The 19558-nt window shown below is 39.8% G+C and overlaps 1 protein-coding gene across 2 annotated transcripts in view; it reads left to right on the top strand.

Annotated features, from left to right (window-relative positions):
• Nucleotides 1–19558, top strand: part of TAFA2 (TAFA chemokine like family member 2) — a 193407-nt gene that overhangs the window by 154161 nt on the left and 19688 nt on the right. For both annotated transcript variants that reach the window (XR_007507649.1, XM_049813861.1), the window contains exons 3-4: nt 14133–14285; nt 15331–15455. Coding sequence is in view for 1 of the 2 variants with exons in the window: in XM_049813861.1 (XP_049669818.1) it covers nt 14133–14285; nt 15331–15455 (278 nt within the window). In the remaining variant the exon portion in view is untranslated. The remainder of the gene's footprint in view (nt 1–14132; nt 14286–15330; nt 15456–19558) is intronic.

The raw sequence follows: 19558 nt of genomic DNA, 5'->3' as shown, positions 1-19558 counted from the left end.
TCCCACTAGATTTGTGTATGCGATCAGACAAGGTATCTCATGAATGGCTTTTGTCAAATCCTGCAGTGTATCCCCTTGCTGTTCAGCTTTAAGGTGGTGAATCGAAGGGGAAGGCAATTCTTGTTTTGTGACAGTCTTCCACATGCTAGAGAAGATTATGCTTGGCTCCCTTCACAACATATCAGTGCCGTGGACCTGAACGGCTATTTAACATCTATTTTTTCTGGTGTGCATTTTAGAACTAAAGCAGTAAAAATATTTGTCATGAGTCAGTGTAGATACTATTAAGGAAACGTGGGTAGTTGGTTATTTCCCCATAACAATTTCATCTAACCTTGAAAAGAGGCATGGCCCTACAGATATTTGTAAATGGCCACTCGTCTGTTGTCATTTTTGACACATTGTTAGGCACTGGAAGACAAATACACCACACTACTCTGTCTTGTATTTGGCATTCAGCTTCGCACTTGGGACTCTTGAAAGAGTATATGCAAACTAGCCCACAGATAACAACTGCTTCTCAATCTACTGTCTTTCAGTTATTTAACTAAAATTCACTCTTCAGAGCGATCTGAGGATTGAAGTTTTGAGGTTCTAATGTTGATGTATGTGAGGAAAATCCTACATTAAAGTAGAAAAAAGATCAAAGAATATGCAGCCATAAAAATGTATACAGCTTGTATATTTTATGTGCAGATGGTCATTAAGTGCTTCCTTGCAAGTTCCTATTAGCAACATTTCAATTAAAGTTTGACCATTACAATTTTATTTTATTTTTTTTTTTTTAATTTTCATTGCCCCCTGAGGGCCCACCCCTTTCACAGAGGTGAGAAAGATGTGAGAGCAGTGGACACTCTGCCTTTGGCACGAGCAGTCTCTGGCACCTCAGAGGGAACCTCATTCCCGGTGGCTGAGAGATTATTGCTCTGGCTCTTGTTGGGGAAGGATGGATCTGAGTGTTGGGTGACATGGCGGAGGATGAGCTGTGGGAGCTGGACTTGGTGAGGGCTGGGAAGCTCGCCTTGACCACCGGCCCCTTCACCGTCCTTTTCAACAGAAGCAGCACAGTGCTGTAGTCTTCCTTTGCTGCACGGTAGGAGGCATGGCTGCCTGGCTGGTCTGCGAGTCTCCTGTTCAATGCAGTGGGCTTGACCAGTCTGGGGTAATGTAAAATCAGTTTACTAATCATTTACCTACATCCTACTCCAGGTGTACTTTATACAGTCCTGGAAGGCTCACGCCCAAGAGCTGCCCAGTGATCTCTGCTGTGGTCTGCAGTTGCATCTCAGCAGTGGTCTAGATACACAAGGTGCCTGGCTTATTTCATGGATGGACAGTAGTGAAAAGGGATCATGAGCTGGCCTGGCATGGCCTCTTGCATCCCTGGATGCACTGTCTGAGCTTCCGTAGACATACAGGGTAAAATGCCAAGCACGAGGCTGTGTCCTCATTGTCCAAAGAAGTCCCTGAATAATTATGACTTTTTTCCCCCTATATCTTGGTTTTCAATAGTTTTCTCTTGAAGGTGTGAATTACTTCAGATGCTTTCATTACCTGACAGTTTTTACAAAGCAGGCTTCTGGAGTTCTGGGAACTGTGATATTTTTGCAGCTTCTGACTTTGGATAGCAATGAGAGTGGTGTATATGTTTCCTATCAACAGCTGCTATTAACAAGAGTTCCTTCAGAAACAAGTGCCAGGGAGTCTGCTAGGAACATCTTAAAACATACCTTTTCAGCAAGAAGAGGTATCTGAAAGTATTGTCTTCTGGGAATCTTTGAGCAGAAATATTCTTGATTGCACAGCTCTCGGTGGTTCTCCTGGCAGTTTCTCCTCTTTTATTTTGCTTGTTGAAATGTGCTTTCTTTTCCTCTGTCTTGAAGTATAGCCAGCCTCTTCCCAGGCCATCCAGTTTCAATTCATAGACTCTGTCTAGATACTTATTGATTCATCATGCCCATGGCTTAGAGACTTGCTATTTATATGGAATCAATAATGTAGAGGGAAGGTTGTAGCAGGGGAGATCACTCTAAAAGAGGGGATTTCACAGGACTAGACATGTGCCTTGTTAGCAGTTTTTTTCTAAAGGCCTGAGTTAAGTTCCTCCCCTGACTCTGCACTTCAAAGAGCTTGCCTGGGGCTCTACAGAAGCAAGCTGAAAATTAAGATCTTTCTTTCAGATGGTGAACTGTGTGCTGGGACATCCTACGGAGTTTCTCTTAACACGTGGGGGAGTCTGAAGCACTGTGGGGAAGTCCTAGAAGGCAGGGGTGGAAAAGGAAAAAGAAAAAACACAGTTACATAGTTTTCAGAAAGGCAAGTATGCATATATGTGCCTGCAATTTGTGGGAGGAATATTTCAAGATATATTTGATAATTTGGTTTAAATGACAGATGAGAGTATAAATGGATTACAGAGCTGCAAAATGGAATGTGGTGTATTAAAAAAATGCATTACAGAATTAAAGAAACTTTAAGTTAGTAGAAAGATACTATTCTATCCAGTCATGAAAATAGATAAGGCAAAGCAAAACAAACCCCAAAAGAAAAAAATTGACACACCAACTAAAAGTCTGTGTCTGTAAAAAACAATTAGCCAACTAGCCAAGCAAGCAAAAATCTTGCAGAGGTTTTAAAATGTGGAATTTCAAAAATCAAATGCTTTTTATAGATAAGTAATGTTAAATTTCATCGCATATTTATGTGATGAATATACTCACACATATGAATATAAAAAATATTTTCAGAATCTTATGGTACATTTTTATTTAAAAATCCTTTCTAGATGAATGGGTGCACAGGTGTACATAACTGCCTTTTCTATAGAAGAGGGATATAGAGTGACTCAGTATTCTGAATATTATATTTGGGAAAATTCTGCACAATGGGAATCTTGAAGTTGGCAGAATATTCAGAAGTCTACCTTGACCTCACTGAGTGATTTCTATCAGGTCATCACTAAAGTCCCAGAGTGTTTCTGCTATAGCGTGTATTCTAGGTTTGATCAGCTTAATAGTTCTTCAATATAGATATTAAACAAGTGATGTTCATATTCATCCTTATAAAAAAAATCTTTGTGCTGCTTACTTTGAAAGTCATTGCTTTCTCTTTAGTCTTCTTTTTTTTTTTGCTGAAATTTATTAAAGACTTTCCAAATAAATAACTTTGGGGGGCTGTTGCTTTTCTAACCTTGAAGAATCTTTGCATGGGTTGAGTAAGGGGTGCTAAGCATATTTTTTTAAAAAGAAAAGTGGAATAAACCATAATACTTTGATAACGGAATTCATGGTGACATTCAGGTGCTTAAATACGAATCGACCTTCTTATTACCAAGATCTATTACCTAAATAAGTTTCTGCACCTTAATAAATAAATAAGTACCTTAATTGTGGAAGCAGGATCACAGGTAAGCAGCTAGATGTGTGTTGAGGTGGAAATAGAGCACAGGGACCCAGCTGCATCCTTCTTTGGGGAAATCATGGTTGTCCTTCCCCGGGCTCCAGCCGCTGCCTCCACAGAGGCACCTAAAGTCCACTGAGGTGCTTGAGCTGTTTTCTAATAAGCATGAGAAGCCCGAAAGCAGGCTGTTCAAAAGGACTACTGAATTTACCTCTCCACCTTGCTACACTTACCCTATTTCATAGAAAGTCCCATACACAGCACTTTTCTTAAGATGTTACTTCAGGTGAGGGTTGTGTGCCAGAGGGGCATTCAAATATGTAGGGGTGGAAACGAGCTTTCTTTTCTTTTTCTTCTGCTGTGTCCCTGAGAACACGTTAATTTGTCATCTGGTACAACGTGCCCTGAGACCATTTGGGTCAGCTGGAAAGAAAAGAAAATTAATAATGAGAGTCATCTAAGGAAACGGGGGAAACGTATTCCCCATAAACTGTGTAAACTACAGGCTTCTGAAGCCTTGAGACTGAGGAAAAAATGTGGGGGTTTTTGTATTCTGTCAGATGCTGAAGGCTGCTCTGAGACATGTGCTGCTGCTTCTTGCTGAGTCGAGCTATTTGGCAGCAGGCCCACAGAGAGAGTAGGAGAGAATAAAAAGTCTTTGTGCCAAATGTTCTTTTGAGTGCCTGAGAGCCGGATTGGTCTTTTTTCTCTGTGAAATCATATAATTAGTAATCTCAAACCTCAGCCTGTTAATTTACAAAATGTCTGCACACTTTAATATATCGTTTGCTTAACATGTTTGATAACAACCTCGGAAATACTGGGGCTTTTGACTTCTTGTAATATTTATAAACTGCGCTTCGCCCTGGGTGTTTCCCTGCCAGCTCGACGCAGGCTCGTCTTGCGGATGGTGTCAGCCCGCAGCTGCTAGAGAGGAAACATGGGAAGCCTCCTGCCTGCAAAAAGCCAAGCGGCTCCGTTTCTGGCCTGTGAGGAAACCGACAGCCTCTGCCGCCACCGGCCTCCTCCCCGGCCTGCTCCTCTGCTCAGCAGACGGGCCAGCTACGGCGCGGTGGTTCCGGCCTGGCACCGGCGGCGGCGGGCCCGGGCAGGCCCGGTGGGGTGGCTGCTGCTGGGGAGCTGAGCCGCTCGTGAGGGAGGAGTGGGCGAACGTGCGGCGGTCTCTTCTCCTCCTCCTCCTCCTCCTCCTCCTCCTCTTCCAGCAGATCAACGTCTAATGAGCTGCGGGATCGCGACCGATCGCCGCTTGTGGGCTCGTCTCCGAACGCTCTGTGGTTTCGTGAACCTGGCAATCATGTGATTTCAAAATTGGAAGGGGCACCTAGGGAGGGCAGCACTCTGGGCTGAGAGGGGGTCGTATGAAGAAGAGGAAATTAGCCCTCAGGCTACCTGAAAACTAGTTGTGCCTGGAGTTCCTGTGTCTTTCGCTAAAGGTTTGGCACTGTCTTGGGTTCCTGTGTCTTCGGCTAAAGGTTTGGCGCGAAGGCGTCGTTTGTAGCCATTGCCATAAAAAGGCTCAGACTTCCGTGAGAGAGGAGATAAGCTTATTTGAGTAAGACTGGCTTGCTTCTGCCAACGGACTGATTGAATAAAATTAGCCTCGGCAAGGCCAGGAGGATAAAGATGTCAGATGGCTGCGAGCTCTTCAGGTCCAAGAGATCCTACATGAAGTGCTCCATCTGTGGTTTTATGTTTGTAAAGATTGTATGACCAGCCGGGACCGTGCCAGCTTGCTGTGTTATTCCAGTAGTCTTTTTCTCTCGTAGTGGAGATAACTCAATCCTTCAGCCCATTTCAGTGCATAGGTTTTGCTATAGGAATATCTAAGGCTTGATCTCACAGGGTCGTTAGTGAGCTCTTCTTAGGGGAATGCTTACAGTGTAGTTTTCCTTGATTTTTTTCCAAAAGGGAAAAAGTCTTCCCACACAGATGGCTGTAACTGGTGGCTGGCAGACAAGCTGATGGATGAGATTTTTCTTTGGCACTGTGCAGAAAAGTATGCTTGGCAACGTGACTGTGGCAAACAATTCATTAGCTCCGTTTTTAAAGGCTACCAGAGATGCTGTCTGCATAGTGTTGTCATATGAACTCTGCTTACCATCCTTCACCCAAGTGGTGACTCGGACTAACCAGGTTAATTGGATGGCAGAGGCAGCCCAATGAGAGGAGCTGGGCTAACATCGGCAGAATAAACACCAAGAATGACTCTTGCTATTTCAAAATGGTTCTCTCAGGAGAGAGAACACCACATTGAATCCAAGAAGCCCGGGAAGTGCTGCAGTTAGCAGGATCTTTTGTGTATGTGTTGCCTACAGGTGGTACTGCAAAAATAATCGGTCTGAGCAATCAGCTCTGCTTTTTAGCAATTCACCTGGGAACATGCCCGAAGATGCAAGAGACATCAGAGTAAAAGAGAAATGAAAAGCAGTCCTGTACTTTTACACTAAACTATTTCTCCACTGGTGTAAGTAGGACATCGTTGGTGATCTGTCTATCTGGACTTTTTCAGTGCCCGAGGTGACCAAGTGACTTTTAATAGCTGTAGCTGAGGTGCAAGGCATGGAAAGGTGAACGCAGTAAATAAGATCTCAAAGCCCTGTCAATAAGGTGTGTTTGCATGAGAAGGAGTTGTTCACATCATACCATTACCCAAATCAAGGAAAAAAAACGGTCTGCATGGCCTCTGGCGTGGGATGGACTGCTTTCATCGAACAGGGCAACTCTTCTGCTTGACTCACTGTGGTGTTTTGGCATGTGCCTCTCTACACCTATTGATCTGCTGATCTAGCAGGTAACCTGCCTAATAGGAGAGAATTATCTTGACAGTCTGTGTAAATTTCTTAGAAGCAAATGCTGAGGGTTAAATGTGATTTTGCCAAATGCTGCCTCTGTCTTCCTTGCTTTTTTTTTCTTTCCAAAAGTTTTCTAATGCTCGCATCTGTTAGAGGCTGGTGAATACAGTAGCTTAGTAGATGTGAAGCTGCTGTGGCTCCTTATCCTCAGGTCCTGCCAATGATGAGGCTGAGCATGTATGCTCCTTAGACACATATGGGTTAAAATATAGACACACAGACTCACACATGCACAGTACACACAGAGCCAGCCACTCAGATAGATGCAGACAAAAGAAAATGCTTTTCCTGGCACCCATGTTAATGCACACAGCAATCATACAATGGACAGCTCAGTCCTCTTCCCTGGCTGATAAAGATTGAAGTCTGCTGGTGGAGAGACATATATGTACGAATACACAAAATGGATCACTCCAATATCTGGTCTTAGACACTGAGCCTGACTGGTAGCTGGTCCGAGGTGCCCCCATATTGCCAGTTGCTTTCACTTGGATTCACAAGCCCGCGAGGTTTGTGATCCCGTGCCAGTTGGAGGTAATCAGATCTTTTAATCTGTCACCAACTAGTCTGGCTTAAATTTCCCTAGCATTTACACATACCCACTCAGAGAAGAGAGTTCACGCACAAAAAAGATGGAAATGGGATTTAACGAGCTTGCAGTGTTGGCGCAGGCGGCTCCGCCAGGCAAGTGTACTGCTCAGTTGCGCTGTTTGTACTTCACCGTCCCCTCTTATGCTGTCCCCTTTATTGACTCACGCGTGTTCCTCCCCAGTCCACCCTCACCTCCTCCCATTCCCCGCCCCTGGTCCTTCCACTAAGCATCCTGTGATGAGTCTCACACGATTCCACAAAATGTCTGATGGAGAATCTGACTCAATCTCAAAATTCTGTTCCCCCTTCATCCGATAACAGGTCCCAGACCACTGTATGCCATAACTCCTTTTAGCATTGCAAGGCTTTCTGGGGAGGCAGTTTCTTGTGTTGACTCATCTCAGTGGGGTTCCTACGAGGCCCAGGGGCTGATTGCACCCCCGTGGATGGTGCTGGGAGCAGGAGGGCAGAGTGCTCCCTTCGTGCTCATTAGCCCTCTGGGGCTCATTAGCATTCTGGGACTCCTCCGGACCCCCAAGGTCTTCGTGTTTAGCCAGAGGCCATGCTAAGGTGAGGGTTATTTGGCACATCCTCGGTTCTAGGTATTTGGAAAAGGGATCATCAAGACACAGAAAGCAGCTTCTTGCTACAGAAAATTCTCTCTTTAAAAGTAAAATTTGGTATTTGTTTTTAGTTGTACACTACTTTGGAACTATGTGAATGTTTTAAATGTGCATGGCATCAATGGAATAGAGAGCTAAATAAGTTTGTAAGTAGCTGTGTGGAATGTAATGATAGTGTAGAATAAGACAGCACAAAATTATCATTTTTTCCTGCTGATTCTATAGTGCAACTCCATGTGTCATCTGGAAAATAAAGCAGCATGAGTGCCTTTCCTGAGATGTACCACAACTGTGGCATACCTCATTGTCACCACTGAGGACACGGGAATTACTGCTGTGTCTGTAATTGATATTTCACTTCACTGGCCAAACAGGAAAAAAAAAAAAAATACCAAGGAGGGTTTTTTTCCAAATAAAATAAAATATTTTTCTTTGTTTTGAGAATTTTTACAATTTTAAAAATCCCTTAAGTTTGTCATAGCAATAAAAAAAATTGTAAAAAAAACAAAATTAAAAAAACATGTGGAAAGAGGGTTTTTTTGCCCCCCTCTCAGGGTGCCTACTTTTAGGTACAATGTGTAATAAAATTTGACTAGATTTCAAAAATAGTTACACTGCTTGGATACTGTGCTTTAATAATCTTAATTCATCATACGTTTCAGTCACATATCTAGACTACATGTCATCATTTGCTCAATCACTGTAATAGGTGCTATGTATGCAATCATGAGAATAAATATCTCAGTTGCAAATCCAGATGTCACCTTTACTGAAAATAAAAAAAAAATTAAATCTATCATTGAAATTCTGATCCAAACCCACTGATCAAACCAAACCCATTGATTTCAAAGGGTTTTGAATCCGATCTTTAAAGGTCGTGTTCAGTGAGGTTCCTATCAATGTGTATCTACCAGTGCTTCTTGGGGAGTCGGTGGCTTGCTGCGTGCCAGAGCTAACGAGATTATGACTTGTAGGGGAAACACCTCTGCTTTTCCTGATGTCTGTGCTGCCAGTTCTTCTCTGGCCCATGGAGCTGAAATGAAGGTGTGCGTTGTTTTGTGTTCACACAAGCAAACTGAAGCTTATGTCCCCAAAATCTTGTCTGCTTTTTTCCCAATTACACTAATGACTGGTCAAATCAAAGATTTTGTCTTTAACAAAAAGCTTCACATTCCTTATGTTCTTAGGTCACACGACTGCAAGAATATCACCACCATTGCTGACAGCATATGAATAAACTAAATTCAAGTTTTTCCCTGCCAGATGTTAGGTGGATATAACAGAAAATATTGAAAAATATTGAAGTTAATTGAATGAAGGAACTGGACAGTGTATTTCTTTTCATATCTCTTTGTCAGACAATTTAAACAGAGAAAGCTTGTCTGGAAATCCCGGCCTAGCTGTAGTTGCATAAGATTTTGATTGCTTAGATGTGGCAGCTACTAACTCTTACTAAACTATTGAAAAAATGCAACAATACTGTGTGTAAGTGTGCATTTTTATGTGAGTGATTTTGCAAGGTTTTTTGTATCCTTCCTACCTACAGTGACACACTGAGACTGATATGACATATTGAAATTGCTGAAGTGTGGCAGAAAGATAACCTACATTTGTTTTCTGTGTCAATCAGTATGAACAAAGCAAATAGACTATGTGAACAAGAAAACTCACTTTTTTTGCTGGTCACTTAAGAATAGGACAGTGATTTAGACCTAATCTGGAAAATGGCACATTATAACCACTAATTTTTTTTATTTTTTCTGATATCAGTAATCCCCCCTTACACACGTGTTTGAATGTTTTGGTATAAAATAGTGACTAATCACTCAGGGAAACGGATGAAGCAGGTTGATAATCTGCTGCTACATTGTTTGTTTTTCCTGGTTATTAAAAAAGGTAGTTCCATTATAATCCTTAATGCAATTACTCATGTGGATATGGTTTACATGAATAAAGACTGCTTATGTGCCTACTTTGAAAGACTGGGTCACTATAGTATTTCATATGGGTCATCTTCCTGATTATACCCAAGATGGCAGCAAGGTCAAAGTTTGTATAATACTAGATGTAATATGGATTGAAACTCATGGCTAAGAGTCATTTCCACTCCTCTCCTTATTGCTGATCTGTTGCTTCTTGTTTCAGCTAAAGCTTTGGTTTTGTGAAAAGCTTTAAAAACCACACAGACACAAGCAAACAAAGCGTTGCATACTTTACATAGTCTCTCTGACCTCAGAGGAATTACCTGAAATGGAGTAAAAGAAGATACATTTATTTCATGTAAGAGTGCAGAGCTGCAGTGCCTGTAAGCTGCTATAGGAACTGGTTTCCGCAGGCGGAGGTAATCGTGTGTCTGTGGCTGCCTGCTCCTGCTGCTTGCCGATGGCTGAAACTGCTGCTCACTAGTCTCTGCACCCAGCTGTAGGAGCTAAACCAGTAGAGAACCAACTCTACAAAGAAAGGGGATATTCTTCTGCCAGTCTAAACCCCTGGCTTACCATCGTCACCATAAAATGACAATCAATGTTCATGCAAGCAAGGGATGAAAGAGTGTGGGAAAAGGGACAAGGGGTAGCTGTTAGTCATTAGATGGGTTTAGCTGTATCACCCACTTGTGCCTGTGTCTTTGCAGAGAGCATAATAGAGCCTTTTTGATGGGGTTTTTTCACTGTTTGTATGTGGCTACCACAATGATGGGGAACCTGAGGACAGAAATAGCTTGTGACTTTATTTCATCTAGTTCATGGAAACATGATTTCTTCCTCTATGTTAATGGCCAGTGTATGTGTTAACGCATGACCCATGCAACTCTGAAGAAAGAAAATACTCAAATTGCCGAGCAGGTGGGTGGCAAAATTGGACATGAATGTTTAAGTGGCAAGGCTCGGAAATGGTGGTCATAATGAGCAATGGAATTCAGAAGAATTTCCTTGATTTAATGCTAGGTTTGTGTATAACACTGCATCTACGCTAAATACCTTATATTCATATTTGTGAGTTGCAAAATACTAATCTTGAACTGTAACCTAGAACAAACTTCCCACAGAAGTAGAGGAGTAAGGGCCGTAACTTAGTGCTAGTGCATGGTGCAAATACGACTGAAGTTTCATTCACCTGAAGGAAAGAAATTTAAAGGTGCCATGAAGGAACAAGGACAGGTAGAATTTTTATATATTTAAAGGTCTTTGCTGTGTATGTTTAAACATACTCTTTAAGTGCATTCAATTTTATGTAAAATGCAGAATAATAATTACTTAGCTTTATTTTTTTCCAGGAGCATGATTATGAACACTTACAATTTTGGTGTACCAATATCATACTGATTTATGAGATAACTATTGATGGTTTTACTACATGAAAAATGCTATAAAAGTGGCAGGTTAATTACAGGATATACTGCTAATGGTTGAGATATGGTTACGTCTGTTTTCCAAGTGATGCTTTTATAATACAGTGTTACATCTTCTGGAACATAATATATACATATATTATACATATATTATGTTATGCATAATCATCAGGAAAACTTCACAGTCTGTACACGTAGATATCTCTGAGTCTCTTTCTTCAGTCATTCTTCACATTGATTTCAGGAAGGATTACTTGCATTAGCAGAGAATGCAGGGCTGAGTGTTTGCAATGGTTTTGAATAATGAATTTCTGTAGGATTCCAAAAATGACATTCAGTTCCTCAAACATTTTCTGCAAAGCAAGCAGCATACTTTGAAGTCTGTACTAGGAGAAAAAGAAACAAAACCAAAATGTGAATCTCCTAAAGTACTATCCTCCTTTCGTGGAATGGTTCAGTGGCTTAATGAGGTTAATTTGTATTAGGTTGTGGGAAATCCTTTATCTACTATATAGAGGCTTTCGTTTCACATGAATGTGACAGATACTGTACTTACTGCACTGGAACTTAATTATTTGATAGCATAAGGAGTTGAAATCCCTACATTTCCTCTCAAGGAATATTCATTTTGTACTCTACATGGTACATAGAAACTAGAGGATGGTTGGCCTAGATTTTCAACGCTTGAAATATCTTTGTATACTTTTCTAAGTTGTTTTGGTTTTATACCTAGAAAATTTCAAAGCAGCTTTGTTAAAGATTCCCCAAATACTATCAATAGTATGTGATTATTTTTTGTTCTCTCCCATTTTTCACGTATCTTTCCACCCTTTGAAATGCTTTTCCGTATTGCACATGAATTTAAGTGACTGTTTCATTTAATTACACTCTTTGTTTCCATAAAAGTCTTAAAATGCCGTATTTTCTCTCCCTAATTACTACAGAACAAATCTTTCAAAAGTTTTGTTTTAGTATGAACATTTCCCTCACAGAATTTTATAGCAGTTCTTTTAACTGGCTTCCGTTCCAGATGGCTATTGGTGCACATTGTAATTTGTTTTCTCTTAGCAGGTATATTATGGCATTTCTGTAGACCTGGTAGAGCAGTGTAAAGCTATTTAATAAGAGAGTGAGGAAACAAAATTTCAGGATCAGTGATACACATCAGAATACAAATAAGGACTGAAAACTAATCTAGTGAAAAATTAAGTGGGATAAAGTTTACGTCCTACCACTGAATTTACTTTCTTTTGTAGATTCAGTGTCTGGGGTTTTTATGTACCTTTCAAAAAATACAAATTAGTGAATTTGTGTTAGCATGTGTGTGTATAAGATGCGTAATTGCCTATCAAAATTAAAATGAATGTGAACTTACACAAGCAGCATGTGTTTATTCTACTATATATTATATATTTGCAATATATCCTGGAATAATTTTTTTATCATATTCACGAATAAAAAAACTTAGAACTGTTTTATTGAGAAAAATGAATGTGTTTATTTAAATTGTTTTATTGGCATATATACCAGTGAAATTGTTTGGAAAATAATCAAAAGTAATTTTTGCAGCAGTCTGTGCTAGTAGCTGTAAAAATATTTGCTCATCATCAAAGGTATGAAAATACCAGAGATTGCAAAGTTCAGGCAGATATTATGAACTGCTTTCCTCATCCTCTGTTGAATTAAAAATGATAAATAGTTAAAAAACAAAGAAAAGCATTTTTATGCAAAAAGAGATTTTTTTTTGTCTCCTAGATTTCTGATTTATATGTAACGTTTCAGCATATCACAATATGCCGGATCATGGGTTAATTGTTCACATTGTGTTATATCATTTCAGCTGTAGTACAGCATGATGTGGTGGAGTGTAATCTAACCTGACATAGAAGGATGCAGCGAGTGATGACAAAGATTGCAGAGTGTTCAGTGGATTTTGTTCTACTGAAAAATGCATAATTGCCTGAATGAAATGTTTACTAGTTTATGTTTTGTTGATGAAGACCCGGAGTCTAATTGCTGCCTGTGGCTTTGCCTCTAGGCATGTTCTTGGGGTCCATAGCCTACATCAAGTTTGTTTTCCTTCCTCAGGCTGATATTGTGCAATAACAACCGAGTGGATCCAGAGATCAGTGTTGGGCTCCTGAAAGCCTGTTAGTAGGGCCTTCTCCTCGTGGAAACTCTCATTTATTGTTTGCCATTAGGGATATAAAAGGTAGTTGAAGCATTCAGTACATAGGCATTGCATAAAGCACACAAAAAGTTAAACAGCAGCAGAAGTAGAGGACTTAGGGGTGCTGTTAAAACAGATATTGCTTTGCATAATTAATATTCCTCCCTGCACAAGGTTGTAGGTCAGTACCAGCTAAAAGTTCATATTTCTTTCTCCCTTCCTTCTGATGGATATGAACGATCCCCAGAAATATCTCGTATCAGTAACCACTGAAAATTCAGTTAAAATGTCTTTTTCTGAACTCCAGATCCTTCGGTAACTGGCTGCTGAACCAGAAAGGGTAGTCTGGTAGCTCCCCTCTTACCAAACTGGTCCTCTCACAGGACTCCAGTAGCATGATTCTGGTGATCGGTTAGAGCAGCATGGGTGGGGGTGATGGCTACTGGACATGGCATAATGAAGATTGTCCTTTTGCCTCCCTTGTTTGAAAAATTTGGTTCCCCATGTTCTCAGACTTACTTTGCAGTGCCATGCAGAAAGGCTTAAAATGTGATTCCTTAGCAGATTTTATTCCTGGGTTTTGTTTGAGGGCTCTCCCTGTATTCTGCCAGTTCTTCTCTGTCCATCTGCAGGAAGGTTTGGGGATATCATATGAAAAACTGCATCTGCCCTGAACATAAAGTCTGGAAACACAGATTCTGAAAACATATGCATGTATGGGTATCCTAACATTGATACACTTCCATTTCAAAGTTTCTCCCTTAGGGAAAAAGAAAAAAAATCTTGGAAAAGATACCCAGCTGTTTATGGGAGTCCAGAAATTAATATAGTTTCTAGGTTAGTTTTATAATGTTTCTGCTTCCCGCTTCACTGGAACAGTCCCATATGCAACCTTCTCCAATTGTTCTTTTTTAGCCAGTGTTTTCTGCCTGAGATAGTTATACTACACTACATTTGGAAAAGAAATCAACTTTACATTCTTGTGTTAGTACCATTGCAATTCTAGTTTCATGCGTGGCAGATTGCCTTACAGAGCCAAGTTTAATGCATTTCTAATTAAAAAAACCCCAAACAGTATGATGCTACCTTGCAATGTTATAAAATCGCTCATCTTCTTATTTTCACAGCTCACCATGTTAAAACGGGGACCTGTGAAGTGGTGGCACTCCACAGATGTTGCAATAAGAACAAGATAGAAGAAAGATCACAGACGGTGAAGTGCTCCTGCTTCCCTGGGCAGGTAGCAGGTACCACCCGGGCAGCTCCTTCTTGTGTTGATGGTGCGACTACTTCTATTGCTTCCTTTCATTGCGTGTTCCTAGGGGGTTTTGCTGGCTTAATGTCATCAGTGAGAACCACTCCATTACAGTTAACTATTTAAAATGAGAGTAGGAAAGCTTCTGCCATTTGAAGGGCATGCCCAAGGTGAATGGGAGGAAGATGGGAAAAATGAATTATTTGCTATTACTCCATGGAAATGCTAAGCAAAATTATTAGATGCCAGTGAAAGAGACCTCTTGAGAAGCTAAATTTGACCTAACTAACAGAATGCCCTCAGAGTTGTATGAAATTCACTTAATTAAAAGTGTTTATGCAAAATCCACATGAGCATATATCATTTTCATGTGCTGCAGTCTTACATTTTATTTATATATTTATTTTTATCATACAGGAACAAACAAGCAAACAAACAGAGCACAGTTCTGGCTGGTGTTTAGTCTTTTTAGAACAACAATATTTTTTCTATTCACAGTGCAATATTAATGTTTTACTTAACAAATCCGGCATAGGCTCATATGTTTTATTTGGGAAAATACTAGCTGAATTTTTCACATCTCTTTCTCTGAAAGAGAAGCAGGATGGATTCACCCTTTACATGATCTCTTTAGTGTTGATATGTTGATGGCTGTCAGAGAAGCTGTAAATATGTCATCACTGGGGAATAAATTTAATCAGGCTGTGCTAGACTATATAGTAGATCAGGCAAAATATACTAACTCAAAAGAAGAAATTATACTTAAAACTTTGAAATCTGACTGAGCAAGAAGAAATGAGGGTTGGAAAGAAATGCTGTGAAATTAGTTCCTGAGCTGCAGTAAATTAGAAAAAAGCCACAGGAAAGAGATTGACTTTGAAGCACAGAGCACCTTGTGCAAATTGAGACCTAATTTCTTATGAAGGTTCTGAGCTGGCTGAAAATCACAGACTAGCTGTCAGTCAATATATTTCTAACGCTTTCCTGGAAAATAAAAGAAATGTTGCAACATAATGTCATATTAAAGTGTCCATTTCAACAACATGCAAATGTGTTTTCCTCTCTTGTAGCTTCAATAGTGGAGCAGAAATGGTGGTGCCACATGCAACCATGTCTTGAAGGGGAGGAATGTAAAGTTCTTCCAGATCGTAAGGGATGGAGCTGTTCCTCTGGGAATAAAGTAAAAACAACTAGGGTAGGTATGATACCAACCTGACATGTTACCAACGAGTAAAAAAAAAAAAGTGCACAGGAAATTGGGTGCACATAGAAGACATGAGTTGAGAAGACTAAAGAAGTGTGGGAAGAGAGTCATACTGGGATTGGACTTCCTGGTCCTGCACACTTTTCTCAGCATGCTTTGCAATTGCTTGAACATGGTAAGCAGTGTGCCAGACCTTCTCAGGTAAGCAGTGGAGATAGTAGATTTGACCCCTTTTTCAACTACCAGTTATGACCAAATGTATTATAATCCGATATGTATTTCTCTCTGAAACCAGTTGCACAAATCTATACGCCTTGCTAAGCTCTTCATTCACAGGATGGCAAACAAGTGCATTTTTATTAATAACATGGAATTACCATGCTTCTACATAGAAACCGCTGAGTATGGTATGCATTTGATGTGTCATTACAAGTATGATCTTTCCGTCTTGTATGACTTGGATTTACTAAAAAAAATTGGCAGAACTTCAGTGAGTTCCTTTTCTTCATTTGACATTTTTTGTATTATTGGTTCAAAATTACATTAACAGAAACACATCTAACGTTCATCATATACAATGCCTGAAAACAAGGTAAACATGCTGTCATCTCTGCTTCTTAGTGGCTAAGAGGAACAGAAGAATAACAAATTCTTCAGATAAGCATTAAGCACTCAAACTTCCTAAAACTACAGTGTTACATCTCTACAGGGTCAACACAGTTCTTCATCCACATAAAACAGATTAAAATGCACTCTGAAGACTCACATGCGTGTGTGTAAGGGTAAACACCTTCACCCCTACACCCCACCACACATACTGATGGCTGGTTTTGCTTGTCAGTATTTAGCAATTGTTTGTAATGTCAGGCCATGATTTACTAGTGTGGTGTTTGGTCTGTGCAGGTGTTTGAGTGTCCATGTCATTTGACTGAAATCTTCCTTGCATAGGCACTAAATTTCTGGTACACCTTGGTTATCGTGAAACGTAGCGTGCACTGACTGAATTACATTCCTTCTGTTCCACAGAGAGCCCTACATGTCTCGGTTTCTGTATGTATAAGTCTTTAAAACATTTTCACATTCCTTGAAGGAACGATACTTCCTAAATGTTTGATATACAATTCCACTCCTAAATCCTCTTTCAGATGTGTTTCTTCTGAAGCTAAACGTGCTTGAATGCTGCCCACATTAACTTTGTACATGCCAATGCAAATCTGTTTATATGCATGTAAAATGTGTATGCATGTATAACATAACCAAAAGACACTAGATAGAATTTAATAATAGTAATAGAAATAGAAAAATAATTATGTTTGTGTGTGTTTTGAAATTTGTCTTGGCTGCTACTAGTTGGCACTATTAGTGTGAAGGAATTCATGCCATTTTATATGTATTGGGAGTGCTTAACAAGCAAGAAGTAAAACGTGGCTCCAGATTACATTTCTGTAGGAAAAAAAACAAGTCACAAAAGGGCGAGATATCAATTAGAATCACCTTGAGGAAATTTCTTCCTAACATTTTGTCAGAAGAGAGGTTTTTCTGCATTGATCTAGGTTATGAAGTTCTGTCCACTGTTAGGAACCTACAGAAGCCCAAGGCTCTTGTCCCCAAGGGCTTATGCCTCTGTTGCAGACTTGCATGTCTGGCTTTTTGCAGGATTTGGACTTTTCTTGTCCTCCATGGATGGTGGCAATCCTCAGGACTCGTTTCATATCTCTTCAGAATTGAAGCTATGAAAAAGCCAGTCCTTTACTTTATTTGCCATCATATGTACTGATTCAGTACAATGGCTACCGTAACCTGCTTGCAGACCTGCCACCACTAGAAGGAAAGTACTAATCCCCTTAAATTCCCCAGTGTTTGTTCTGCCTTCTGGTTTGTCCAGATAATGTACGTTGCCCCCTTCTTCCTTCATTTCCCACATACCTGCAAAACAAACTTGAATTCAAATTTCTGACTGAAAGTTGGTCTAAGTTGTTGAAACCAGGTGCCAGGTGAATGAAGGTCTCTTTCCAGATGCAGGGGGCTGAGATTTTAACAGACATCATTCTGATGCTCAGAAAAATATACATAGCTATTGGAAATGTGAGCAATTCTTTGTGTTAAGAGTGGCTTATTATCAAAAAGCAAGTACTTTTCCCTAATATGTAGTGACTACAATATTTTTGTAGCTCCTCTTTCTGCTCCAAAAAGTCTATATAAATAAAAGGAAAAATTCTAAAGTGCTCTGTGGTTTCAAAACCCCCTTTTTAGAGAAAAATGAAAAGAACTGTACAGATTGTCAGTATTAAGAAGTCACGAATAGTAAGTTTCTGATTGTCAAATGAAATAACACATATGTGATTATCATGTATAATGTAAAAGCATAAAGTAACAAAGGGAACTGGACAGCTTGGGTGATTTAAGTGTATTGCAGGAAAGCCTTGTGAAGGCTTTCCTGAAAGGCCTAAGAAAGTCTCTATGCACCTCCAAACATTTTCTGTAAGTTTGCCTCCATCATGTGCAGAAAAAGTAACCCAATTAACCACTGAAGTACTATCTTCTCTTCTACAGGATACCAAGTTCAAAAGCAGCACCTGTTTCCACATCTCAAGCTGTTAACATTTAGGCATTATGTTAGAGATAAAACCAGAGGTATTCTGCTTGTCCACCTCTGTTAGCATATTTAATCACTCTATTGTAAAAAATGATACCAACTTCCCAATACTTATGGTATCAGTCATTAAGCAAAAAGGCCAAGTGAATAATAGGAGAAAACAAATACATTTTTAAAAATGTGGTCTACTTGAGGTTTTGCATTTTGTCCAGATATGAGGATCTAATAAGGTAATACATTAATAGTGGATTTGAAATAGCACAAATGTTATGGTACTCAGAATTCAAACGCTAAGAAAAGTCAGGTGGAAATTATTTACCTTCAGACTGCAAAAACAGCTATCATGGAAAGATTAAACTTTTTCCTAATTTGTCTGCATATTAGTGGGAGAGGACTGACATTAGGAGTTAACCATGGAAAAGGAATGAATGTGGCGGGGAATGTGTGTATGAATAAGCTGAGTACTGAGTTAACTTGTTCTGGTTTAGAATTGACTGCTTAGGTTCTCTGTATCCTGCAGGAGGGGAAGGGGAGGAAAGTAAATGACAATTTTGCTAAAATGGTAAATTTTTTTACTTCATATAAAGAAATGCGTGTTTGCGTTCCTGACCATTATGCCACAACAAAAGTAGATGTTCAGGAACACAAGGAGAATTATGAAATGATTATATGCGTAGCAGAGACACACCGTGTGCATTGTGGCGTTCTCCTCTAGACTGAGAAACTGTTGTGAGAGGAAGCAATTGAATTTTTCTGATATGGCTAGCCTCAATGTTTTGATAAATAAACACAAAAATTTTGTCAGGTTGCCATCTTCAAATGATGACAAAAGTGATTAAAAAGGGGGAAAATCCAAAGAATTTTTTTTTACCTTTGAAATATTTTTTCTTCTTACAGCCTTTTTCTAATATAGTTATTTTCATTCAAAAAGCTCCCTTGGTTGTGGTTCCTTTCCTTTTTGCAAAGTAAGGAAAATGTCTATTTAAAATAGAGGAATTTTCCCATTAGTTGAAAACCACAAAATACAGCAATATTCTCTATAAAATTGACAATGACATTAAAAAAATGCTACGAGTTTATATTAAACAAAGGAGACCTTTACAAAGACTGGAAAACAACATTTTGTAGTCAGATAAGAGGTGAGGAGAAAGAATTTCATGCTTCTCTCAGTTACAGGTTGTATTCCACACCACAGGTGTCTGGATAGGGATTTTTCAAGGGCAGATCCAGATGCCAGGCTTTACTTGTATTTTTAAGAAGAGTACATTGCCCGTTATCTTTATAATAGAGGCTGAATTTAAATAACAGCACAAGAAGCTGCATGTAACCTGCATGAAAGTGCATGCTGCAATTCCTCCTTGGGTCCCGGTTCCCCAGGCATCCACCCTGGGACTACCTTGGAGCATGCCATGGCTCCCGGGCAGCCCATAAACCCGTGTGTCTTTCCTGCAGAAACTAGAGCACAGGAACACAGGTACAGTGGTGCATCCCGGGTCTC

The sequence above is a fragment of the Accipiter gentilis genome, chromosome 11 (genome assembly GCF_929443795.1).
Source record: "Accipiter gentilis chromosome 11, bAccGen1.1, whole genome shotgun sequence".
Classification (NCBI taxonomy): Eukaryota; Metazoa; Chordata; class Aves; order Accipitriformes; family Accipitridae; genus Astur; species Astur gentilis.
Note: the sequence above shows the minus strand (reverse complement) of the source record. Positions and strands in the feature narration are given on the sequence as shown.